General features: G+C 40.6%; 1 protein-coding gene across 2 annotated transcripts in view; it reads left to right on the forward strand.

The window, feature by feature from the left end:
* The window catches only part of FES (FES proto-oncogene, tyrosine kinase), a 1,834,337-nt gene that overhangs the window by 1,650,364 nt on the left and 157,164 nt on the right, over nt 1–26,809 (forward strand). For both annotated transcript variants that reach the window (XM_044078263.1, XM_044078264.1), the window contains exon 15: nt 20,153–20,271. In XM_044078263.1, coding sequence (XP_043934198.1) covers nt 20,153–20,271 — 119 coding nt within the window. The remainder of the gene's footprint in view (nt 1–20,152; nt 20,272–26,809) is intronic.

Here is a 26,809-nt window from a genome sequence, read left to right on the forward strand (position 1 = left end):
ACATACAGACATATCTTACCACTAAATTAATGACTCAGGTAATGTAAACATTCTTTGTTCTTCACAGTCAGCAAGTACCAGTAAAGCACTGGCTTATAAACATAATCAAACTGTAGAAAAGTAAGAGGAGGAGAACTAGCTCCCATTTTTAATAAAACTGAATTATGTATATAATTTTAATTTCAAGGAAGTATTGGAAGCAGTAATCATATAAAAAAATCTGCTTTATTCTGTATATTCATAAGAGAAACAAAAACACCAGCTCAGCTGCCTTTTAAAACAAACAAAAACATTAACCTTCAATGTTTTCTGTAGCACGTAAACACATGTAACCATGTTATAATTGTAGTTTTTATAAATATGTATTAAGTAGTATTGATTTTATTCACCCTGTCACTTAGAAAAAAATATCAGTTTAAATGTTTTGCCACATGTGGTACAACTAATGTGGTTTTCAAGCTGTTTGTGTGGCATGTCCCACCTTTTATATTAGTAAATCTAATAGGAAACTGAAAGGATGTATTTCAGAGCATCTTTCTGATATACAGAGGGGTATTCTTTCAAATTCTCTAGCTAAACGTGTTCATGAGAATGGAGTGAGGCATGAATTTAAGTTTAGAGTAGTTCAGAAGGTCACCCTGAGTAACAGAAGAGGTGATGTTATTAATAAGATGGAGGCAGATGAATATAAATGGATAGAGAGACTTCAGGCTGATAAGCCTCTAGGACTGAATGCACTAGCAAGTATTAAACCTATCCTTAAGCTAAAGCAGATGAAATTATAAATGTATGTACATTTTCTGAAATGCCTTTTCATATAACATCATTAATAAATGCATTTAAGTGTATTAAAATGATTTAGAATGATTTGTTTTTAGGAATATATTTACAAATAGTATGTTCCCATTTATATGTGTATTTATACCATTGTTTTTAGGTGCCTTTACTTTTAATTTAATTAGCTTTACTGATTGGTTGACTCATTCATATGACTATATAAGGAACATGGCTGTGTGTGATTTGTTTCTATACACTGATGGATGGTTAGCCCGAAAGCTCTCTGTGTTTTTAAGACTAATACATTTTTGGCAATTGAGATCCAGCATTTGTGTATTCTTTTGTATGTAAATTAATCAGGTACACCTCCACACAGTCCCTGACTGGGCTGTCTCACTCCATGCCTCCAGGGTCTTCAGGCAAGCTCCTGCTTACCTCTGTGAGCCTTCAAATGAGACTATGACTTCCTCAGGTCCTTTGAAAAGGGGCCTTCCTTTTGTACAACAGCAACTGGCAATTAAGACTTTGTTACTGACTAGTACAAGGAGTTTCCTGACTAACTTTTTGTGAGAATATTCCCACATACCTGTCACTTAAAGGCACAGTATCAGTAACTGAAACCCCAAGACCCTCTGTAGCAAGTTCCCTAACACTGAGAAGGAATGGCTGAAAACATGGTTCACTGTAAGTACTAGGCAATCAGTCTGCAGACCATTTTAATGCTAGCCAAAACTCCTGTTCAGAATTTCCCCTCTAGCTTCAAGGAAGGCAAAGACAAGATAGTCTGGGGAGAGTATATGAGACTGCCCATCCAATTATCTAGGTTTACCTTGAAGGTGGCAAGAGTGCTACTCTGCTTGACATGTAGTGGAAGTTTGTTCCAGAGGTAAGGGCTACATTAGGATATAAATCTATCACACCCTGTGTTATTTATCTGCTGATGAAGGTTTGGTTCCTTTAACTGAGTATTTGCTGTACTATTAGAGCCAATGTTGTCTTCTTCGCCTGGCTTCAACCTGTGAGTTATAGGGTCTGAGTCGGATCCAATGCCAGCCACAGCATATACATTTTATCAAGACTGGAAGTAAGTGTGCTGAATAGCATGCATACCTGCACAACTGTGCAGTTCATGTAAAAAACGTATTTATGTGATGAAAAGTGTGTACTACAAGAGACTATTTTGAAATATTTTGTGATTAAAATTAATCTGTTTTGAGGAAGGAGTGACTAGTGCTAGTTTACTTCCATTATTATGATTAATCAATGTTAATGTTTTTAAGTCTATAATATGAATTAACATTTTTTATTAAAAATATAAAAATAAAGGACTACGTTTCAGATGTTTGATAATATAATGTAGGTTAAGCAGTTAAATATACTGAGTGAACTGTCTGAATGTGGCTAAGATAATTTAAGTAAAAGTTTGCCATTGGAAGTAGCCGGACCCATGTAGTAAGGGTAGAAATTAAATATCTAAGGTATACAGTTATATAATTTGATGTGGGATATTAATAAACTATGGATTAGTTTTGTTTATTATTGAAAAATAGAATGTAGATAATGCTGTCTGAGTATGAACAATGGGTTGAAAGCAAAAGCTAAATACTAACAGTAAATAGTGAAAGTATGGGATATTGAGAGGCCGGTCATGAAGGGCAGAATTGCTTTGCAAAAGTCTTTTTCTCTATAGGAAACGTTCCCAAATCCATACAACATTAGCGGTCTAAACCTGAGGCTTCAGTAACCTGCACCAAGTGAAATAAATGAAACCTTGAGCTGCAGTACAGCCTGCCAGATATATCTATACATCCCAGCTAACCAAAAGGAAAGGCTTGTGTGCATGACAACTAACAACCTACAAAATGCTGAAGAGCAGTGTTAAAGTGCACACTCTGAGAAAAAAACAAAAAAGAAATGTTCACCAAGTCACAGAAACTCTAAACTCAATGTTTTCAAAAAAGTCTTGTGACAGAAAATGTTAAGCAGTAGTGCAATTTTAAACTTGCTTTCGTCCGTTCAAAACTGTAGATTTCATCAGAACGTTATAAATTGTGCAACTACCATAGTAAAAAAAACATGACTGCCACAGTGTATTAGGGAGGCAGTAAGAATAAATGAAGTTCTGTACAAAACAGTTTTTTTTTTTTGCTAAGACTCAGAAACCACATAATATTACCTAAACCAATATAATAAACAGTGCATCATAAAAAAATTAATAAAAGCTAAGTGTATATATAAAGTTAAAAAACATGCGTATATAGCATTTAGAAAATACTAAAAAAAGGCATAAAAATCATTTTCTGTGACATAATCTTAAACCAGGATCATAAATTAGCAGCTCTTAATTTAAGTATTATAAGAATTGATGTTTTCATTAAGTCCTGGCTCAAATGATGCCTTCAATTTAAACTGCCAGAATAGCTCTTTGTCTTTAAGACTAGTCTCTCAAGCTCCTTGCCTTAGATTAGTACCCACTATGCCAATTATACCAAACTCAAACATTTTAAAACCTTGGCATGCAGTAAAGTGTTTGTAAACAGCATTATGACTATTAGCTGTCCTGCTGTCGCAGCAGTGTTTGTAAATAATGCTTCCTGAAAATTCTATCAATTTTTATATCTGTACATCCCAGACTAGGGAATTACGTACCCCAGTGCATATTAATAAGGCTACCTAAACTAACCCCTGCATCCCACCACCAATCCAACTCAAAGCAGTTATTGCCCCCCCCAGCCCCCTAAGTCATTCCCGTCTGAACCATGAACCAGCACGTCTACATAACTTCTGTAGAACAGCATGATTGAGATGGGTGCCTTGAGACAATGTAAGAATTCTCTCATGCTTTCTGATGATCATCTGTTACTTAAACAGCTTAACACAGTATGTGAGAGATGTACATATATAATGGCACTGGAGCCTGAAATCTCACACACAGACAACTTGGAGATCAGGGTCGTCAGACAGCAGTACATCATACACCAGACACATCATCACAATCATCATACTGCACATAATCCTTCATATGCTGAGGTTCTAAACATTACCTTGCCTAAACCTCAAAGACCTGTAAAAAGCAGTACAGGCAGAAAGCATCCACAGCAACACTTTTTGGCTGTTAAGTATACCATATGGAGTCCCAGAGTCATGTATGCTAAGCCCATAAGGCAGACAGTCACTAAATTAGACATTCTTATTGTAGGTGACTCCATTGTAAGACATACAGGTGTGCCTTTTCTCAGGCTGAGCAAGGAAAGAGTGATGGTTAACTGTCTGCATGGTGCCAGGATCCATCAGTTCACACACAGACTTGAGTCTTGAACAACAAATTCTAGTATGGCTCTGCCACAGTACATGTGGGTGTCAGTGACATGAGATGTACCTCCTTGGGCTATATGAAGAGAGACATGATGAAAATTCTCAGACTATGTGCCCCAGGTAGGTATACGCCTAGCACTGAGCAACATTATACCTTCTTCAAGGGTAATGCAGCAATATGAACACAAAAATAATTGACCTGAATAATTGGCTTAGTTTTTGGTGTCATTTGAAAGGGGGGGGGGGGCAATGTTTGTCAGCATGGGAGGACAGGATCAACAGACCATGCTGCTTCACCATGGATGGCCTACACCTGTCCCCTCTAGGCTTTCAGATATTGGCAGAGGCATAATCCACCCTCACAGTGCCTTTTTTCACAATTCCAACCCGTTATACCTTCCAATATAATAAAACAAGGAAAACATGAAGATGTTACCGATGAATATTAGGAGCCTAAACAGGAAACTCCACTCCCTACAAGCCCTCCTCACCCTGTAGGACATAGATGTTTGCGTAGTAACTGAGACATGGTTTAAAATGAAGGAGAGTACTTAATCTATAAATGGTTATAATTTCTTACGCACTTGTAGACAGCAACTGCACAGGAGGGAGAAAAGGTGGATGTGTCTCAATCTTCATTCAGATGAAACTCATATCAAGGCTGCTTAAGCAGCATGATACACTAGAGCCTATAGACTGAGAAACCTATTCCACCAGTAGTGCACAAGCAGGACAGAGATTCCTGGACTTTGTCAATACAAACACCCTTGAACAACTAGGGGAATAACATCTTAGACCTTGTCCTTACTAATATGTGGGCATCTTACACCATTTGTTATGTATATTCATCACTTGTTATGTTTTACCATAAAGCTATCTCCTTTGAAATAAAACTTCCACCCCTGGTACCTTTAAAAATGTCTCCAAGTCAAATTACCTACTCCTAAGTGATACATTGGCAAACTTCAAATTCCAAGGTTAACTGTACTACTGAATATGTGGAAACATTCACCACTGTGCTAGGTTATAAACAGCTGTAAAGATGTGGCTGTGCCCCGAACAAACAATTGAGGAGCATACCAGAAAAATTAACCTCCCTGGTGGAACTTCAGTATCAACAAGCTTTACAATAAAAGGAAGAGATTATTAGCCAAAAGTAAGAAGAGCAGCACACAGAATGGTATAGCCCTCATTATTAAATTAAACAAGCAACTTGGGTGCTAAAATAAATCTACCAAAGCCGAGTTTAAAGTGAAAATAGCCAACCAAGCAAAGGACAATCATGAGGCCTTTTTAGCCATGTGCATAATCTCAGGAGCACAATGTAACAGTGTACTGAGCAGATTTAAACAGTGTTACTTATACCAAACCTAGAGATATAGCTAACCTACTGGCCGATAAATTCAGTTTAATCTTTACCCCTCACCTCCCCCATCTATCTAACATGAAATATCTATTGAATTTCCACCACTAATCACAAAATACCAAGTTCTGAAAGCACTCTCAAAAACAAAATGTACTGGGTCAGTGGGCCCTGACAATATCCCAGAATGTGTTTTGACTAGCATGGTGCATAATTTGGCCACACCCATTAGAACTTTGTTGAACCTTAGCTTCCATACAGGTTTTGTACCAAGTAAATGGAGAACTGCAACAGTTATTCCCCTGCATAAAGAAAGAGCTTTCGTGAATCCAAGCAATTACACACCCATGAGTCTGACCCGTCTCATATGCAAAGCCATGGAAAGAATTATCATGGAATTAATCAAGAAGGACATAGGGAATCTTCAAACACTAGACCGGTCTTAGTTTGGATTTGTCAAAGGCAGGTCATGCTTATTCAATCTAGTGGATTTTTTAGAAGAAGTCACCAGTGCTATGGATGAAGGTAAAATGGTACACACTGCCTACCTCTCTCCAGTCAAGGCTTTTGACACAATCCCCACTCAGGCATAATAGAAGAACTTAAACTAGGAAAAAATCCCCTAACTGCCCAGTAGATTGCCAGCTGGCTCTCAGATAGGATGCTGGATAAGAAAATAGGGGAAAGTACTTCCTCAAAAAGAACAGTCACCACTGAAGTCCCCCTTGGTTTAGTGCTGGGACCGCTTCTGCTCAGCATCTACTTCTCAGAACTAAAAGCCAATTCTAAAGGGTTCTAACTAACTAAGTTTACAGATGACTGCAAGCTAGAAGTAGTGATCAAATCCCCAAAGACTCAGACATCCTACAGGAAGGCTTGTTCTAAACAATTATCTGGTGCCAGACTCATAGACTAAAGCGAATTGCCAAAAAAATCATTTTCATCTCCTTTGGAAAGTCGACTTCCCAAAAGAATTATCACATGGACAATACACCGTTAAGAGTAAACCAAGTATCTTGGGGTTTGGGAAGATATGTGGACAAGGCCTAAATTTTGAATAGCATGTGGCCACTGTGGTATGGGAGTCCTTCTATATTGCACAGTTCATAAATAAAAAAGAAGTTATGTCTTACCATAATGTTCCATCTGTGTTGTTCATCTTCTTTCATTCATTACTGATGGGTTTGGTTCCGAGCCCTCGGAACCAAGTCGACCTTATTACCAAGCTCGTGCCACCCAAAAAAAACTCTCAAGCTAAGTCTCTACCCAGAATGCTCTTCTCCCTGTTACCTCAGATCGAGTTTGCTAAAGAAAAAGAAGTAAAGCCGAGGCCACTTCTGTGAAAATACCCTAGGGCACCACCTAGACCCAAAGCATCCCCAAGGAGCCTTTGGAGGGGGAAGGAGGGTGGGAAGTGATGAATGAAAGAAGATAAACAACACAGATGGAACGTTATGGTAAGACATAATTTATTTATCTGATGATGTTAATTTTCTTTCCATTCATCACTGATGGGACAGAATCCCCAGCTACCTTGTGTTCCTTGGGTGCCCCTTATGGAAGAACATTCCTGAGTACCATTGAGCTGAAGACAGCTCCCCTCTGGAGACCAAGTCCAATTTGTAATGATTGATAAAGGTATGAGGCTTGGCCTAAGTAGCTGCTGCGCAGATGTCATCCATGGAATCCCTGGAATGGAATGCTATAGATGTTGCCATAGATCTAGTGGAGTGAGCTTTAACTTTTGGCATAGGTTCATTATTGAGGGAATAGATTAAACGTATGCATTCCCTTAGCCATCTTGACAATGTAACCTTGGAAACAGCCTCTCCCATTTTGGGCCCAGAAAAAGAGATGAAAGGCTGTTCAGATTTATGGATAGGTTTGGTCCTGTCTAGGTAAAGTCTCAATTGTCTATGTATGTCTAAGGAGTGAAGGCAATACTCTCCTCTATTGACAAAATTCAGTAAAAAGACTGGTAGATCAGTGGTCTGGTTAATGTGGAATTCAGAAACAACTTTGGGAAGAAAGGATGGATTCATCCGAAGTGATACTCTGTCTTTATGAAAGACCAGATAGGGAATCTTGATACACAATGCCTGTAGCTCAGAGACTGTTCTGGCAGAGGTAGTGGCTACCAGGAACAAGGATTTCCAAGACAAAAACTTTAGCTCACACTTCGCAGCAGGTTCAAAGGGTTTTTGGGTCAAAGGCTGAAGGACTAGAGTGAGGTTCCATGGTTCCATGGGCTGCCTGACAGGAGGCCTGATATGAGAGGTCCCCTCAAGGAAAGCCTTGCAAAGGTGCAAAGAGATAAGAGGGATGCCATCTATACCCTTGTGGAAATTGGAAATTGCCACTAGATACACTCGTACTGTAAAGGCAGAGGCTCCATTATCAAAAACTTAGCCAAGTATTGAAGCACTGCAGTAACTGGAGCTGAATACGGGTCTAGCATGTTATCCTTGGACCAGTTGGAGAACCTTTTCCATTTATCCTGATATAGTCTTCTGGTGGATGGTTTGTGAGAGGCCAGAATGATGTCTCGAAGAGGCAAGGATAGATTAGCTTGCCTGGCAACTAGTGGAAGTGGAGAAACCAAGCTGTCAGCTTGAGACTGGACAGATTTGGGTGACTCAACCCTTGGGGGTGAGTAATCAGATCTGGTAGAGAGTCCAGAATCCACGGCAGGTATACTAAGTGAGGCCGATGGAAGGGGAACCAAACTTGTTGAGGCCAGAATGGAGCTATGAGGATCACTTGCATCTCAACAGAAAAGCTTTCTTTAGAAATTTTGGGATCAGAGGGATGGGAGGATTAGTGTAAATAAGTCCCGTAGGTCAATCATGGATCAGAGCATCTCTTGGTGACTCCCCCTCTAAGGGAAGTAGGGTGAAATAGCTGCTGCACTTGATGTTTGATGGGGAAGCAAAAAGATCGCAGCAAGGCTGTCCCCAGTGGCTGAAGATTATAGATGCCACCTCGGGGTTGAAGGACCACTCGTGAGGCATGAGGATATATCTGCTCAGCTTGTCCACGATCACATTGGATCTTCCTGGGATATGCCTTGCTATCAGAAAGTGGTTGGAAGCTATCGCCCACTGCGAAATTCTCATGGCTTCTCTACATAGGGGATAGGACTTGGTTCCTCCGTGCTTGTTAATATACCAGACCACTGACATATTGTCTGATTGAATTGCAGTTGTCCCGGAAGAGAGAGCCAAAGGGAAGGCCTGCAACGCTAACAGCACAGCTCTCAGTTCCAGAACATTGATATGCAGGTGGGCCTCTGAGGTGAACCATGTGCCTTGGACAGTCTTTCCCTGAAAATGGCCCCCCCACCCGATCAGGGAAGCATCCATGGTCACAATGGCTGTGGGCTGAGGAGGTTGAAATGGACGACTCCAAAGTTCTATGCCTGGCCTCATCCACCAAAGCAGGTCCTGTTTGCAGGATTTGGTTATTCAAATCTGGTAATCAAGGGGGTGATAGTTTGGGAACGATTGACACAGAAGGAGCCATTGCAGAATCTGCATATGTAGCTTTGGTGGAGGCACTATTGGGATTGGCGCTGCCATAGAAACTTGGGCCTGAAGAACTTTCATTACAGAGATTGTTGTTTGAGAGAGTATCACCCAGAGTTGAAGCCTCAATCGATGGAGTCAGTGAATTGGAAGTGATACCAGACAGGGCTGAGTATCGAACACTGCTCCAATGAACTCTATTTGTTCTATAGGGATAAGGTTTGATTTCTCTCAGTGTATTGTTATTCCCAACAATTTTGCCAAAGAGAGAATATAATGCAGTGCTGTTACCATCTTGATGTGGTTATACGCATCCCGGAGATCTATAGAGCACATCCAATCACCTTCTCTTAAAAAGGGAAGAATGGACTGAACCATGACCATCCTGAATTTGGTTTGGGTGACAGACTTGTTTAAGCTGCTGAGAACCAAAATTAGTCTCCAGTCCCATTTTTTTTGGCACCAAAAAGAATCTCCAGTAAAATCCAGATCCACACTGGTCTGGTGGGACTGGTTGGATGAATCTTTTTTGGGACAGCTTTATAATCTCTGAAGCTGCTTCTTCCTTTTGATTGAGTGGAACATCGGAAAATTTTCTTGGAAATTTTTGCTGACAAGAAAGGGGAATGGTGTAACCTCTATTGATAATGCTCTGTACCCAGCGATCAGTGGTGATAGAGCACCAGGCAGCTTGGTGCAGAGAGAAACGACCCACAACTGCTTCCAGAAGTAAGCAATTGGGCTGCTCCTCAACAGCGCTGATAAGGCTGTCCAGAGAAAGAATCCCTGGAGCCTTGGTTATGAGGACCCCCTCTGCCTCTACAGGGGTGTCTTCTAAAATTGTTACCCCCTCTGCCTCTGGGAGTATCATCACCATGGGCAGCACGGAAAGGACCCTGAGATTTCTTATGCCACATTTTTCCACTCCTCTGATTCCTGGAGATGGTACATCGAGGGTTGGAAAACCATATGCCTATGGCAGACAGAGTTTTTCTGTCTTGCTCACACCTGGCTAGCGTGTCCTTCACTTTGGAGCCAAAAAGGGACGAAGCTTCAATGGGAGCATTCAGAAAGGAAGACTTGAAGGGATCCGCAAGGTCACAAATGCACATCCAGGCATGATGCCTCATAATAATGCCTGAACCTACTGCTCTAGCCTCCCCTTCAGTTGCATGTGACAGCAACCTCATGGATGAGTTGGCTATTGATTCCAGGGTTGTGAGCTGTGACGTCACTATGTCCCTGATCTCATCAGACAACTGTCCTGCGAGCATCCGTGAGAGTTCAGAGATGAAGTCCCTCTGGCGCCTCATAAAATGTGCCATATAATTCAGGGACAGTATAGCAAAGGTCCCTGAAGCAAAAACATGCTTCCCAAGTCTGTTCACTGCCTGGGACTCCCTGTTGGGCAGGTGGACAGCTGGACTTTCCTCAGCCAAGTTTTTTTTCATGGCCGCCGCCACCACCATAGCATCAACTGGTAACTCTTTGGGCCAATGCAGGTTCTCCTCGGGAGGGGAAATAATTCTGTCTGGTCTCCAAGGGATCACCTCAATGGAATTAGGGTTCTTCCAAGCAAGCTGCACAATGAGCTGGACAAGCTCGTCTGCAGGTGGGGTTACCCAAGAGGTAGAAAGCCGGGTGCGAAAAGCCTGCAGGAACACGGACTTCTCAGACGAAGGGTTAGAGGGCTTTCAGTCACCTCTCTGCTTTAAAATTTCCAGGATGTCTCCAAAGGTGACATCATCAGAAGGTGACCGTGGGGACCCTTCACCATCATCGTAATCCATGTCTTCCATTAAGGACTCCTAGGGTGAGTCCATGTGATTCCTCTTCATGTCTTCTTTCGAGGGGGCTCCTCAGTGGGGGTCTGTGAGGAGGACTCGAAAGAGAAGGTATGCTGAACAGGGGTGTCCTGCGGCTTCTCTGCCCAGTGTCTGGGGGGGGGGTCTGTGACAGCTGTAGCTGTAGGGTGAAAACTGCAGTTCCGACATCAAACGAGTGCTGCCCAAAGCAAGAGCCCTCTCCATCATGCGGAAGGCAGGCCCACCTGAAGAGGGATGGCAGCCCAGAACTGAGAAAGACAACCTTGGGATCGGGGTCACACACTGCTCTGATGAACCCGCCTCCACGGATGAAGCCTCAAGCAGGATCAGCGTGGAAGTGGCTATCGGCACTGAGGATGGAACCGCAGAGAGAGGCGGCTCTGTACCCCGGGCCAACATGTCCATTCCCCAATCCCCAAGACTTCTTCAGTGGGAACCAAAAACCAAAGGGGCAAACTCGGAGCCAGAGTGAGATACACCGTAGGTGCAGAGGTGGTGTGTTCCAAAAAAGATGTCAGAGCAGAAAGCTTTGGAAATGAGATAGTTGAAGGAGGACTGTAAGATGGACAACCCAAGTCCTGCATGTGGATAGGTCTTAGAAAATTAGGAAATCCCCCTGGTTAACAACAGCTGGTCTACAAGATGCACCACGTCATGTTCTGAAAGGCTCCTGGTGGATCTAGTGGATACACTAGATGGAGAATCAAGACATTCAAGGAAGGGGCTATACGCTTGGCCCAGAAAAGGATCTACGGAAGGGGAGTATTGGGTCCATGGTGTAAGGTCTCCTGGCACTGAAGTCTCTAGTTTCAAGACCGGAAGTAAAGGGGTCAAATCCAGTGAGGTAGGTATAACGCTCAGTGCCAAAGTGGCACTCGGAGCCAAAATGGTCAGTTCCAAATTAAAAACTAATGGCTTAGTCAAAGGTGTGCTCTGAGCTGAAGTGGCCACAGGTGCCGAAGTCAAAATTGGCGTTATACGGTCTATGATCAAGGCCAGAGGCAGGACCAGTGCAGAAACAGGCACCGGTTTTGAAGGTTTTAAGATGGTCAGAGCCAAAGAAGATGGAGGCGAAGAGGCAGATTTATGCTGCGAAGATAACTTTGGGGCCTTTGATTTCCCAGGCTTGTTCTGATCACCCAGTGGTGAAGAAGGAACAGAGTGGGATCTCTTTTTGTCCTTAGAAGGAGGGGTTGAGACCTCCATCGCAGAAATAGCCTCTGAGAAGGGAGACTTAAGTAACCCTTTCAGAATGAGTTTATTTTTGTGCTCATTAAGAGTGCATGGACTGAAACTCTGACAAATGTCACATGGAGGCTGCACCGAAAGGTGAGGCACTCCCAAACAGTATACACAGTCATCATGAGAATCACTGTTAGGTAACTTCCCCTTACGTGAATTACAATGCTTTAAACCTGAAGTACCCTTCTTATCCAACATCTTGATAGAAAATAACACCACAGGCCAACTGTATAATCCAACTATAGTGAAGTCAATTCCATTCAAAAAGTCACAAATATAACAATACACTGTATGTAAAGAAAAGAAGGGAAACACCTGAATAAAAGTCAAAGCTAATAGGTTAAACAGGAGAGATAATACCAACTATGGTATTGAAGAAATATCACAAGGGTATGGGGTAAAGGCTGTAACAACAATGGTACTTGAAAGTTTATCAATGGTAACAAAAAGTACAGGGGAAATAATATGGTTAGGCAGAAAAAAAGACACTAGAAATACTAATCGCTTAATAAAATATGAAAATATCCAAAAATGTTCACATAAATATCAAAAAAGTTTCACTTAGCTGAGAGCTCAGCTGAAACGCGGCTTTATGGCTACACGGATAATGAGATCTGAGGTAACAGGGAGAAGGGCATTCTGGATAGAGACTTAGCTCAAGGAGTTTTTTGGCTGGCGCAAGCTTGGTAATAAGGCCGACTCGGTTCCGAGGGCTCAGAACCGAACTCATCAGTGATGAATGGAAAGAAGATTAACAACATCAGATGGTATTATTTCTAGATCCAGGGAATGTCATTGTCCCCCTTTACTCAGCCCTCATTAGGCCAATCATTGAGTATAATGCTTCTTTTACTGTTTATCTGTCCATGATCATAAGTGGAACACCCACAGAGATAGCTTACAAAATAGGATACAACGCATAAACAATATGTCGTACTTAGACCACCCTAAAGCACTATTGCTGTATTCTGTCTTTTACAAACTGCAAAAAGGTGGCCTATGTCTGTCATAAAAGGCATTCTCCAACCCATTACTAATGGACTTACTTCACATCTGCAAGGCAAATGGTATCAGAAATACTCAATCTAGGAACCCAAATCTCTTCTGCAATATTAACAGAAAGGTTTGAAGGGGCAGGTACATCTTGCAGAGGATACCACTGCTCTAGAACAGACTCTTCAGCCACATAAAACAAAGCTCATCCGTGGCTACATTCAAGCATAATTTGCATCATTGGATGGGAAATAGGAAGTTTACCCCAGGACTCCCCCCATACTACTAATGGACATAGCAAGCTCCGAATTGGTTTATCCCAGTGCAGGGATCCCTTCCAGATATCTGTTTTAATCTGGTAATTATCACTTGAGTAAATATAGATCTTGAAAAGGGTTAGGTGAATCTAAATTCCAATGGAATAGGTTCATTTTAAGTACCAAACACGATAATTGGCTAGGCTTATAATGGCTTAAAAGGAACCTTTGACTGAAGTGTATTTTATTTATTTATTTTATTTATTTTACATTTGTTATTTTACATTTGTTAACCGGGCTAGTCTAACTGGATATATTTCCATTTTCAGTAGAGGCCCGGGGAGAAAAGCTCCGGCAATTATAGAACTTAAAAATTAAAAATTAACAGAAAGGATTATAATAAAAGTACAACAAGAAATACTACCTAGAAATAAAAAGTATGCTGTACAACAAGTAATAATAATATAGAGTAGGAAATTACTCTAATAAGTTTAATACTTATACTAGAGAGAGTTTATCAGCATATTAATTTAGGAGCATCAGTTAGTCTATTTTACAAGGAATTAGCATGTAACAATCCATTACGAGTGTTAGTAATTTAAGTAATTAGCATGTAACAATCCATTACGAGTGTTAGTAATTTAAGTAAAATAGGAGGAATAAGAAGTAAAAGGAGCTATAATTAGTAAAAAGCAAATGATTAGTCAGGGTTGCTGCAGGGGCATAACCAGTGTGTTTGGAGGTGTTTTTTTGAGGTTATGTTTAAAGAGAGGCAAGGAAGAAAGTAATGTTAGTTCAACGGGCAGGAGGTTCCAGTTTTTTCCCACTGTATTAGAAAATAGAGAGTCTCCAGCCAGATTGTTAGACTTGCATATGCAGGCAGTTTCTTAGAAGAGCACAGGGAATTCAGATTTTTGTAAGGGAGGATGAGATTGGAAAGTATAGGAGTGCTGTTGGGTTGGTAGAAGATCTTGTGGGCAGTGGTGAGTTGGGGTAGTATCAGTTGGTTTTGAAGTTCAAGCCAGCCTAGTTGCCTTAGATTCAGACAGTGGTGGGTTCTAAAGGGATTGCCAGTGGCAAATCTGGCGATGTTATTATAGAAATTTGTTAGTTTGCTAAGATTATTTTTCTTTAGGTTAGTATATATGGGTGAGGCGTACAGAAGCGTTGAGATTTAAGTGGGAGTGAGCAATTGTGGTTCTAGCTATAGGAGTTAGGAAAGGTTTGATCCTATATAAGGAGCCTATTTTTCTGTTGACAGTTTTGATAGTGTTATTTATATGGCTGTCAAAAGTAAGGTTATTGTCAATAGTTATTCCTAAAAGTTTAGTGGTTGTGTCAGTTAAGTATAATAGTGCCATTATTGGAAACAAATGAGAAATCTATGGGCGAGAATTTGTTGGTGGGTGTAAAGAGAAGTGTAATGTGAAAGTATAGAGCAGCCAGGGGAATTATATACTAGTGATAGTGACTGTAGTATGACTGGGTCATTTGGCTCTTCTGATAATGTGTAGAGTAGATATGTGAAAGTTGAAAGAAAGATTTTGGTGGTCGCCCCTTTGCTGAAAGATGAAAAGTTGTGTTGATTTTTCAGTCATGCTTATCATATTTTGTGGACTAGGAAATGTTGCTAATTATATTTATGGAAAAAATAAACATGAGAAACCATTGCTTACTTTGTTGCTGTTGGTATACTGATGGAAGCCAGAGGGAGTGAATCTAGTCAGACAGGAGCATTACACAACAGGCTGGAATATAAAGTAAGCAGAAGATGGAGACTGGTGTACGGAGGGGAGGGTACAAAGGCCAAGTGGATTTTAAATATGGAAATTAAAATGACACAACTGGTTGGATTACTGGAAAGCATATAGTGAAGTAACAAGAGTGAAGATTGATATTAAGGAAACGGAATCATGGAGGTATGGAAGGGGAGTTCAGCACGTATTGTCCAGGGTAGTATGATGAGTAACTCTGCCTGTTTTGTGGGTTCAGAGTATTTGAGGAAAACAGGAATGAAGCATTGTGAATAAGAAAATATGTTATGATAGCCTTCTTCTGTCATAACATATGCTCACGGTCTCTACTTACACATTGTGCTGCCCTGGGATATACACTGTGAAAACAGAATACCATTCTGCAGTGACCACTCCAAAAGTCTAACTGCCTGGGGAGCAGGTTCTAGGATGTTACTTCTCTTAGTTCTTTAATGTGTCTCCTGACCTACAAACAGTTTTATATTACTGAAGGATGCTATGCTTATAAGGCCATGAATAATGCTGTCACACATCAAGACATGATTCTCCATAACAGTGCCACAGCATGTTGGGAAGATGTCTGCAGAGAGAGGTCTTTTACAGCTGAAAGATCTGGAAAGATATCCATTCCAAAATGCTGGAGTCCTCTCCTCATCATGTAAATTTCCATGTTAAAGCCCAAAAAGTTGCCCAAATATAAAACACTTTGTCTGGGATTAGTTGTGATTTATTTTTTAATAACTTTTTTACCCAACTCCTATTTTTTTTCTTTTTTTCTTTTGAACATTCAACTTTACTAAGCATCACAAATGCACAGAAACATCCATCTTTACAGATGCCAAACAATGAGAAGAGAGAAAAATAAAACACAGTGCCTGTGAATAAACCTGATAAAAAGTAGGTAACACACTTCAGACATTGCTAAACATGATTTTAACCATTTACTTTCACAAAGACCTTTGGGTAGAGTACTCAAGATAAAAAGAGACCTTGTTAAATAGAAGAGAGAGAAATCAGGAGAACAGAAGGGACATGAAGTGTTACATTACTCACTACTTTGAAGGGATCCTCTTCCCTTTCACTAAAAGGGAAAGAAAGAGGGAGATGGCCGTATTCGCGTATTTCTTACAAGCCATCTATCTATCAGGTCACTGACTGATCCTAGACTGTGCTCTTTCACAACTGCTCAACTCCTGTTTTAAATGAAATGCTGCAGTGTGAAACTGTGGCCTGTAGTCTTTTATGAAAAAGAGAAAAGCCATGTGTCATTGGTTCTGAAACTTTCCTTTTACCACAGCTAAACTTTTTGTGAATATTCCGAGAGATGCAACTTGGCCAAAGTGCACAGCTTTCAAATGATAGCAATCTCAAAGGAGGTAATACCTCAGGAATTTTCTGTGAACCAGAAAAAATGTCTATGTAGTAATAAGCATCTTTTAGCTACACAAAAGCCAGCAAGTCCTATCAGTGGAGGTAGGGAAAGATTGTATATATAGACTGCTTTAGAAGTGTCCTTCACTAGGTTTTTGTTCATAAAGCTGAATTCAAAACTTGACTCCATTCTGTTGACTTTCAGAAAGTAACAAAGAATCTGCAATAAATGTAGTTTCTTCCCTTTCCCAAAGTGACTGGCTGTATTGCCATCACAGTCAAAAGAAAAGTAGTTTCCTCTTTAAAAGGTCAAAACAAAGGAATGCCTCATGTTAACTTGGAAAAAGTGTCTGGATTTGAAAGGCAATGACTGCTGCCCAATTTTTTTAGCAACCCAGTTATAAGAATATGACTTTGCCACCCCAACACTCCCATCCAGGAACACTGCCATCCATGGAGTGGTGCCCCTTGAAACCCAGTGACATGTACAGTCAGGCCTGAGACTGTCACAGCTTAGTGCTAAGTGCAAATGCAGATATATATAGTCATTCTATGTTCTGTAAAATCGTCATATTTAACTGATAGTATGTTTTGGTTATTCAGGTCCAGGATGTTTGAGTGTTTGACATTTTAACCCTGGAAAGTCATATCATTCTTAAGTGACGTGCTTTACATTCTACTTCTGGATAAAAAGGCATGGCATGGGATTTGCTGTTGAAAATACTGAAGGAATAAATAGTTTCGAGATGGAAAAGACAATAATTCAGCACCCTTGTCATGAAAGGTAGAAATGGCTTCTAAAGCATTACTGTCAAAGTGATTTTTTTTCTTTGTTCTGCATTTCCTATGTAGAATTATAAGTTTTCTTTGCAGAAGAATGAGCTTTTTTCTGGTGACTCTAGAGTCTAGTTGCATTAACAACTAAGTCTCTTGTTCTACTCAAAGCATTTATGTTCATGGATATGGATGAAATCATTGCCCTGATAGTTGTGTCGTGTTCACTGATTCTTGAAACATGTACTGTCATATCATTTCTATATTACTACTGCTTGAGCAAAAAAAAGCATTAATGTTGTACTGGTGTGTGATAGGTGCTACTAATCTGGGAGACCGAGTACCCAGCAGTAGCCTACACTGTTCTGTCCCACTGCTTATTATTACTTTATTTTGATTTTAGAAGTGACATACTTCTCTTACATACTCATTCACACACATGCAATCTGGCACTATATGCAAGAAAAGTCTGGACAAGAATTCCCTCTTTTAAAAAATAAATCTTGCACTACAAATGCCGCCTCCCATACCTCCAGTCAGACCTTCTGCTGTCTCCGACAGCATCCTCTCAGAAGCCCACTAGCCCAGAAAGTTTTCAGACCTCACAGAATAGGACAAGTATTCCTTATTTAAAAAAAAATAAATGTAGGTGTTAGCCTACTGTCTTTTAAACACTGCATTTTACCTTTATTGTATTTGTGGTCAGCACACTCGCAGGGATTGCCACGGGATTGGTCTTTTTTTTTCTTCTTTCTCTTATTTACATTGTAGTTCCCAAGCATTATATAAGAAATGGTAAGGTACGTAAACGTAGCCGTACTACCTAGCAATTAAATTTATTTATTTTATTTTATTTTAATTTATTTTATTTTACATTTGTTGACCGGGATAGTCCGACTTTATACATGTCCATTTTCAGCGGAGGCCCGGGGAGAAAAGCTCCAAGATAATAATACACATGGAACATTTAGTAAATGCTAGTTTCAAGAAGATTTCAGTCATAAGCAATACCAGCATTTAGCACATATAGTACTTATTATAAAACACTTTACAAAACATAACATTATTTTCAAAGTTAAACATACATAACATTACATTCAGGTTTAAGACACACTGAGCAGCAGTTATACAATTGACCCTTCCTGAAATGGAGTGGTAGAAAAAAGTTAGAAGTAGTTGAAGGTAAGGCACCTAAGAAATAGAGAGGTCACTAGTCGGGGTTAGTGCAAGTACATAACCAATGAGTTCTGAAGTTTTTAAATCACAGTCCTGACAAGGTACAACTCTTTATAAAGACTGTAAAGATAACAGTAAAGCAACATAGCATCTAACAGTACAAATACAAGCAAAAAAAAAAAAAAAAACAGGGTGACTATAGTTCCGGTCCTATGGGGGCCTGCAACCCTGCTAATTTTTCTCAAAAAACAGGTTGTAAACCTTTTGAAAATGGACCTGTGTCCAGTCGGACTATCCCAGTAAACAAATGTAAAATAAAAATAAACTTGATTTAACTTTTTTGTACACTCCACATATGCTGCCCTTGTAACTGTATTAACTGTTCTTACTGTACATTAATTTTAGGGCTTCAGATTCCCTGTCTACTGATACACCAAAAATAGACTCAATGGTATAGTAGACTTCCAGACATCTCAGAAGTTACTTTAATGTGGGATTCACTTGTAGGATGAAAGTGAATGATCTAAGACACATAATAGGAGAGAGTTAAGGTTATATCAGTGATGAGTAATTTCCTGACTTTTTATTTATTTTGTCAGTTTTAGTGTAGTCATTATGAGGAAGAACACGGATAAAGGTTTAGCAAGTATGTTTATGTAGGGTAGCTGCTTATCTAAAAAAATGAAAGTGTATTTTTTCGCTTATTTAAAGAATATGTAGAAGAAAAGGCTGTATTCCAGTCCTCTGGGAGAATCAACTCAATACTTATCGGCCAGTTTTGTTTCTTAATTTAATGTTTTATAGACCAGTAATGTAGTTGAGTCCCATTCTAGTCATATACTATGATATCTGAAAAAAATTTTAAAAATGGCATAGCTCTACCTAAGATTATATAACATAGGCTTGAAATGTAATTATTGAAATAAGTCTATACTGTTAGCATTGAAACTGTGCTTAATCTGGTAAAAGATAAAGGTGCAGTACTGCATTTCCAAAGGCCAGTATTGAATCGGTACAGTGTATCAAATACCAAGGACTGAGGTTAGACTCTGTTTTAAAAATTCTTAGCACATGGCCATAAAAGTTTAATTAAGGCACTGTCATTCCTTGACACTTTTTGCATTAACAGCCTTTAAGAAATAAAACAAGTCTGGCACCAGTGACAGTTTTCAGTGCCAGCACTAAAATACAACGATCCACTGTCTGCTTCTCAATCAGCAACAAATGACATAGGCTGTAGACAACTCTGAACAAAATCTGTTGGTTCATGAGTAGCACCCCAAGAAGGGACCACTGCTGCATTCTTTTTCTCAAAACAAATTGGCTGCCCATCTTGTTACCATCATGTTTGTGTAGCTGTGTTTCAAACTGAATTCCTTGCTGCAGCTTCAGGAAGTCCTTCTATTCTTCTCTGAAATTAGTTTAGTTGGAAGGACCGATCAATATTTGACATTGTAGCTGCTGAGCATACAGCAATTCTAGGCATCAGCTACTACATTTAAAAAAATATTGTATCTAGATAAGTAAAGCCTTCCCCAACTCATTTTATGGCAATGTGTCTGTTGTGTTAAATGTACTTAATCAGGTATGAGCCCGTCTACTTGCAAAACAAGCCTACATCTACTAGTTATCAGCTTAGTGGCATTTTGAATGCACATCCGTAGAATAACAAGCTAAAGCTGATTATACGCACAGTACTTTAGCATGCACAAGAATAAGAATATAGAACTACTTAATGTTCATCTCATTAATGAAAGTTTTATGTCTGTTTATTTCCCAGGGAAACTTTGGAGAAGTCTTCAGTGGGCGAATTAAGTCAGATAACACACCTGTCGCAGTGAAGACATGTCGGGAGAGCCTCCCACCAGATCTAAAGAATAAATTCCTGATGGAGGCAAGGTTAGAGAATGAGTCATATGAAACAACCTGTTTTTCAGGAAAAAAAGAAGTTATGTACTCACCATAATGTTCCATGTTTGTAGTCCATCTTGCCCTTCATTCTTACATATGGGTTCGGAGCCGATCCTCAGCTCCAACTCAGCCGATTACAAAGCTCAAAGTCTCTCAGTTGGCTCGTGGCAAGGTAGGTATCCCATAGTGCACTAGTAAGAATCCCCAGATCTTGTTTGCTGCTGACTATAAAAGTGATCAACAAGTTTTCCTCAAGGAACCACAAGATGAAAGGTCTCCACCCTACAAAGAAGCAATACTGTCTTGTCTCCAGATCCTCCCAAGAATACATAGATGGGGGTTAGGTGGGTGGGTTCGTAAGAATGAAGGGCGAGATGGACTACAAACATGGAATGTTATGGTGAGTACATAACTTCTTTATGTTCTGTAGTCCTATCTCCCCTTCGTTCTTACATATGGGACAGCATCCCTAGCACCTTTTTCTCGGGTGGCTCATGGGAATATACTCCTTAAGAATCGTGGAACCAAAGGAGTCTCTACCCCTTGAGGTCAAATCCAATTTGTAATGAGTAATAAAAGTATGAGGGGTAGCCCAAGTTGCTGCTGCACAAATACTGTCAGTTGGAACTCTGGCTTGAAAATCAGCAGACATGGACAGTGATCTTGTGGAATGAGCCTTAATTTTAAATGGAAGTTGTTTGCCATTGGAAGAGTAAATAAACGAGATACAGTTTGAGATCCAATTTGATAGAGTTATCTTAGAGACTGGCATACCCATCCTAGTCTTAGAAAAGGATACAAACAATTGGTCTAATTTTCTAAGTTCCTTGGTTCTATGAAGATAGAACCTTAACTGTCTGTGAACATCAAGCTGATGAAACTTATATTCTGCACTGTTTGAATGATTACGAAAAAATACTGGCAGTTCAATAGTTTGATTCAAATTAGACTGAGAGCAAACCTTGGGGATGAAAGATGGGTTTGTACGAAGGTAAACTCTGTTTCTATGAAAAATCAAGTAAGAAGGTTTGACTGACAGTGCTTGTAACTCTGACACTCTTCTGACAGATGTAATAGCTACTAGAAAAGTGGTCTTCCAAGACAGGAACTTCAGTTCACAAGAATGTGCGGGTTCAAAAGGTGGGGAAGTAAGTTTGGACAGAACGAAATTTAGATCCCAAGGAGACAAAGGTTCCTGAATGGGAGGTCTTAGCAAGGTAGTGCCTTTAAGGAAAGTCTTACACAATCTGTGAGCCATAAGATTAGGTTCGTGTTGTCCCAAATGAAAATTGGATATCGCTGCCAGTTGAACTTTGATTGTACCAGCAGCTGATCCCTGATGAAAAAGCTCAGTTAGGAATTCTAACACCAAGGGAATGGATGCTGTATAAGGATCTAAATGTTTCTCTTTTGCCCGAATAGAAAATCTTTTCCATTTGCTAGCAGATAATTTCCTCTACATTTTTCTCTTTTGCCCAAATCGAAAATCTTTTCCATTTGCTAGCGTATAATTTCATCATGGAAGGTTTGTGGGAAAACGTGAGGATATGGGTAACTGCAGGTGAAAAATCATGAAACCTGACTAGGGATGGAAGTGGAACAGCCACGCTGTCAAGTTGAGGGTGTGGAGGCAGGGGTGGAAGGTGCCGGACATGTGTGTCAGAAGGTCTGGTACTGGGTCCAGAGTCCATGGATCATCTAAAAGATGAGGCCTGAGAAAGGGGAACCAAATCTGACATGGCCAGTAAGGAGTTATCAGAATCATTCTGCTTCCCAAAGACTTTGCTTTCTGAATCACTTTTGATATGAGCGGAAAGGGGGAAATGCATAAAGAAGTCCCGGAGGCCAATTGCGAACAAGTGCATCTCTGGGTGTCTCCTCCAGAGGGGGGATAAGGGAGAAGTAGCTGCTGCATTTGTCATTGATTGGACTGGCAAACAGATCACAGCAAGGCTGTCCCCATTTGCGGAAAATCTGTTCTGCGACTTTCTGATTCAGAGACCACTAGTGAGGCATCAACATTGCCCTGCTGAGCTTGTCAGCTATCACATTGGTTGTTCCCAGGATATGCATTGCTACTAGAAAGTGCTGGGAAGATATCACCCACTGCCAAACACAAAGAGCCTCTCGACATAGGGGGTAAGATCTGGTTCCTCCTTGCTTGTTTAAATACCATACCACTGACATATTGTCCATTTGGATTGCTATCATCCCTAGTGGAAGAAAGTCGTGAAGTGCTTGCAATGCTAGTAGCATTGCTCTCATCTCTAGGACACTGATATGCAGGTGAGCCTTGTGATCTTGCCATGTGCCTTGGACAGTCCCGCCTAGATAATGCCCCCCCCCCACCCTATCTGGGAGGCATCCTTGGTCACAGTAGTAACAGGTTGGCGAGGAAGGAAGGGTGTTCCTGTCCTTAGTTGATCGGGCTGAATCCACCAACAAAGGTCCCTTTTGCAAGATTCCGTTATCAGAATATCGTGGGACAGAAGTAGTTGTTGGATAGACCACTGAGAAAAGAGTAACCATTGAAGGATTTGCATATGTCTGAGATTTTGAATTCTGTCTGTGGGAAGACGAGCCATCATGGTGACTGTGTCTATTTCTGCACCTATAAAAGTCACATATGGAGAGAGCAACAAGGCAGACTTTTCCCATTTTATCATAATTCCTAGCTAGGTGCAGAGCTGAATGGTTGAATCCCTGGCTGGTAGAAGCAGATGCCTGGTGGAGGCAGTCAGGAGCCAGTCGTCTAGGTACAGAAACACTTGGAATCCAAGACGTCTCAAGTGAGCTGTCACTACTGCCATGCATTTGGTGAACACCCTGGGGGCTGTGGTGAGACCAAAGGGCAGAGCACGAAATTGGTAATGACTGGCTCTCAGCCGGAAACATAAATGACTCCTCAATGCTCTGTCCATTTTGATGTGGTAGTACGCATCTTGGAGGTCTATGGAGCACATCCAATTGTCTTTTCCTAACAGAGGGAGTACTGATTGCAGAGTTACCATTTGGAACCTGGACTTCTTTACTGATTCGTTTAATTTGCTGAGGTCCAAAATGGACCTCCAGTCCCCTGTTTGTTTTGGCACTAAAAAGAATCTGGAGTAAGTTCCGAATCCTATCTGGTCTGTGGGGACAGTTTGTACGACTCTCTTTGTAAGCAACTTTTGAATTTCTATGGTTGCTTGATCCCTGTGATTGGGTGGAACATCTGGGATCTTCTTGGTGGTATGAGGTGGGAGAAAGAAGGGTATGGAGTATCCTCTGGTGATTATTCTTTGTACCCACTTGTCTTGGGTGATGTTGAGCCAGGCTTCTGGATACAAAGATAAGCGAACCCCGACTAGCTCCAGAGAAGTGCAGTCGGGCCCCACTTCAGGAGCACTGATAGGGAAGACTGCAAAAGGAATCGCAGCCACCCTGGTTTTGCAAATCCCCCCCCCCCCTGCCTATAGGATGACATCTACCATTAGCTCCTCCTCCTCTGCCTCTGAAGAAGGAATCACCCTGTGTGTCTGAGAAAAATCTCTGGGATTTCTTGAACCGCATTTTCCAGCCTCTCTGACCTTTGGGGTATGGTCTAGAAGGGAAGGAAAAACGTACTCCCACGGCAGAGAGAGTTTTCCCTTCCTGCTCGCACCTGAGTGTTTTTTTTACCTTTGACCCAAACAAAGAGGAACCATCAGAGAGGGCATTGGTAAATGTAGATTTGAAGGGCTCCGCAAAGTTACATAAGCGTATCCAGGAGTGTCTCCTAAGGGAAACTCCTGAACCCACTGCCCTACTCGCTCCATCTGCTGCATAGGATATCAGCCTCATGGAGGAGTTAACAATGGAGTTTAACATAGAAAACTGAGCAGTAACTTTCTCAGGGACTCCTTCAGTTGATGTACCTTGGAGAGTATCTCCTAGTTCTTTTAGGAGATCTTTTTGAAGCCTAGTAAACTGAGTAAGGTAATTCAACAATCTGAGAGTGAAAGTCGCTGAAGAGAATATACGCTTCCAGTATCTATCCATCATTCGAGACTCCTTGTTCGGTGGATGGACAGATGAAGATGTCTCCGCTAGTTCTTTCTTTGTGGCTGCTGCCACCACCATGGCATCTGCAGGCACACCTTTGGTCAAGAACTCTTTCTCTTTGGGGGCTGAGAGAAATTTGTTGGGCCTTCTGGGGATTGGTTCCATGGCTTAAGGAGTTTCCCACACCTTTTGACTAACTAGGTCCAGGAGCTCATCAAAAGGTGGAGATACCCAAAAGGCTGAAGTTTGAGACCCAAAAACCTTCAGGTACACTGACTCCTCATCAGAAGGGGTGACAGTGGGCCAGCCACCTCTCTGCTTCAGGATCTCTAGGATATCTACAAAGGAGATATCATCAGAGGATGACCTAGGGGACCCTTCTGACTCCTCGAGGTCAGTGTCTGAGGTGATGGACTTATCCGGGGAGTCTGCATGCTTCCTCTTGCAAGTTCTCTTCTGAGGGGGCTCTTCAGAAGGGTGTTCTGGGGAGGACTCAGAAGATTGGGGGCCACCCAATGGGAGCTCCTGAGGAAGCGGTTCTCTGCTGCCGAGAGAGAGAGAGAGAGAGAGAGAGAGAGATATTGCAGATATCACTGCATATGCACTGGTTCCTCAGGTTTTAAATTTGGCATTTTAGATGTCATTCAAGCAAACCCTAGAGGAGGGGATTGAAAGAATATTTTAAATAAAAAAGAGCTTATGTGGCAACTAAGGCTTGCTGCTAATTCCCCCCAGGGTTGAATGATTTTATATCTATTATACCGGCCTTGAAAGAAAAGGCTAGAAAAATATGAACAGCATTATATTGGGTATAAAGTGGATCAATTTTTATATTTTGGCTGTTCTTTAAGTTGAATTTTAACATACATATAAAAATTATACATAAAAATCATTTTAAGCATGTACTTTTCAAAGAAAGTTTTTATATGACTTTTTTTCTTTAAATAAAAATGGTTCTCAGTAGAAGTAGTATTAATTTATTAATTAACTAATTATTAGCAAGGTTTGAAATTATTGGTGTGTTTAAACTAATTGGTTAAGTTGATGTCTATTTAAGATTTTGGCTGCATGTACCTATTGTTCTGATGAAGTCAAACTTCTTTGATGAAATAACTCAACTTGTTATTATGTGAATAAAGGTGCGTTTCCATTCGCCCTGCTGGTGATTTTTGGTTATAGTAATGAAAATATCCAACTTAGCCAAGGCCAAGAAAGAAGCACTTCTGAACTCATAGACGGGGCAAACGAGATCTGGGGATTCTTACTAGTGCACTATGGGATACCTACCTTGCCACAAGCCAACTGAGAGCCTTTGAGCTTTGTAATCGGCCGAGCTGGAGCCGAGGATCGGCTCCGAACCCATATGTAAGAATGAAGGTGAGATAGGACTACAGAACATCATATGTTTCTATAAATTCTGTCTGTTATGAAAAGAACTGGGAATTACATTTTGTAGCATCAGTGTAACTTTTTGTAAAAAAAAAAATCCATACTATAAAAAACTTTTTTCAGTGTCTTTTTTTAAGTTAGGAAAAATATGTGTTCTTACGCACACTAGAAAAAGCATGGCTCTTATTTTTATTATAGGCTGAAACAGCTACTGTTAACATATATTGTTACTAGAAGGACAAGTAAAATTGCTGCAAAAGTAGCCGCTGCCACTAAATTTTTATTTCTTTTATATACCAACAGAATCTTTTTGTTTTTCCTCACCTGCCGCTGTGCAGCTTCCAGATGCTCCCCTTGCTTCCCATCTCACCAAACCTTGGATCATCCTGTTGCACCTCACAAGGTACCTTGGACATGATCATTTGCCAGATCAGCTCCTTTGACTCTTTGAAAAGCTGACCTCACAGTAACTCCATATTTGGCCCACAGAGAAAAGCATCTTACAGGGAGTTGTGAGCATAAAGCTGGGAGCCATCCATTGTGCAGTAGTCATCACAGGCATATGGTTTCTTTAACCCTTCCCTTGGACAGAAGGCCTGGCCATGAGCAGCTTCATCATATGCTCAAGTCCAATCCCATAATCTGGTCATATGTTGCCCACACCGAAAATCATATCTGTGTGCCATTAAGCTGGCTCAGTATAACAACAGCTTACTGTAACAATGCATACCTGGTTATTATGAAATATGGAAGCATGAATGTTTCAATGATAAGTAAAAGTTTCCTGCTCTTTACTAAGACAGCAACACTTTTGGAAAAGTTGTAATGTTGTGCATTTCCTTGTTCATCTAATGTATACCTTCTTAAACTCATGGCTTTTCCGAATACTGGTTCCTTTGTAGACATGTCTCTGTGTCTTAATGTGTAACTGAAAAAGGATATTTTGATCAGCACAGCTAAACAAGTAGTAAGGTGATCATGTAGTTAGCCAAACCAATATAATGTGTTTTAATAACAAATTATTTTTAATCAAAAGAAGATTGATGCCAGTAGGATTCCAGCCAGCTTTACCATGACATGTTAAATATTACATGGAAAAGCAGCACATTTTGGT

The sequence above is a fragment of the Protopterus annectens genome, chromosome 7.part0, assembly GCF_019279795.1.
Source record: "Protopterus annectens isolate FY-2018-M chromosome 7.part0, PAN1.0, whole genome shotgun sequence".
NCBI classification, from domain to species: domain Eukaryota; kingdom Metazoa; phylum Chordata; order Ceratodontiformes; family Protopteridae; genus Protopterus; species Protopterus annectens.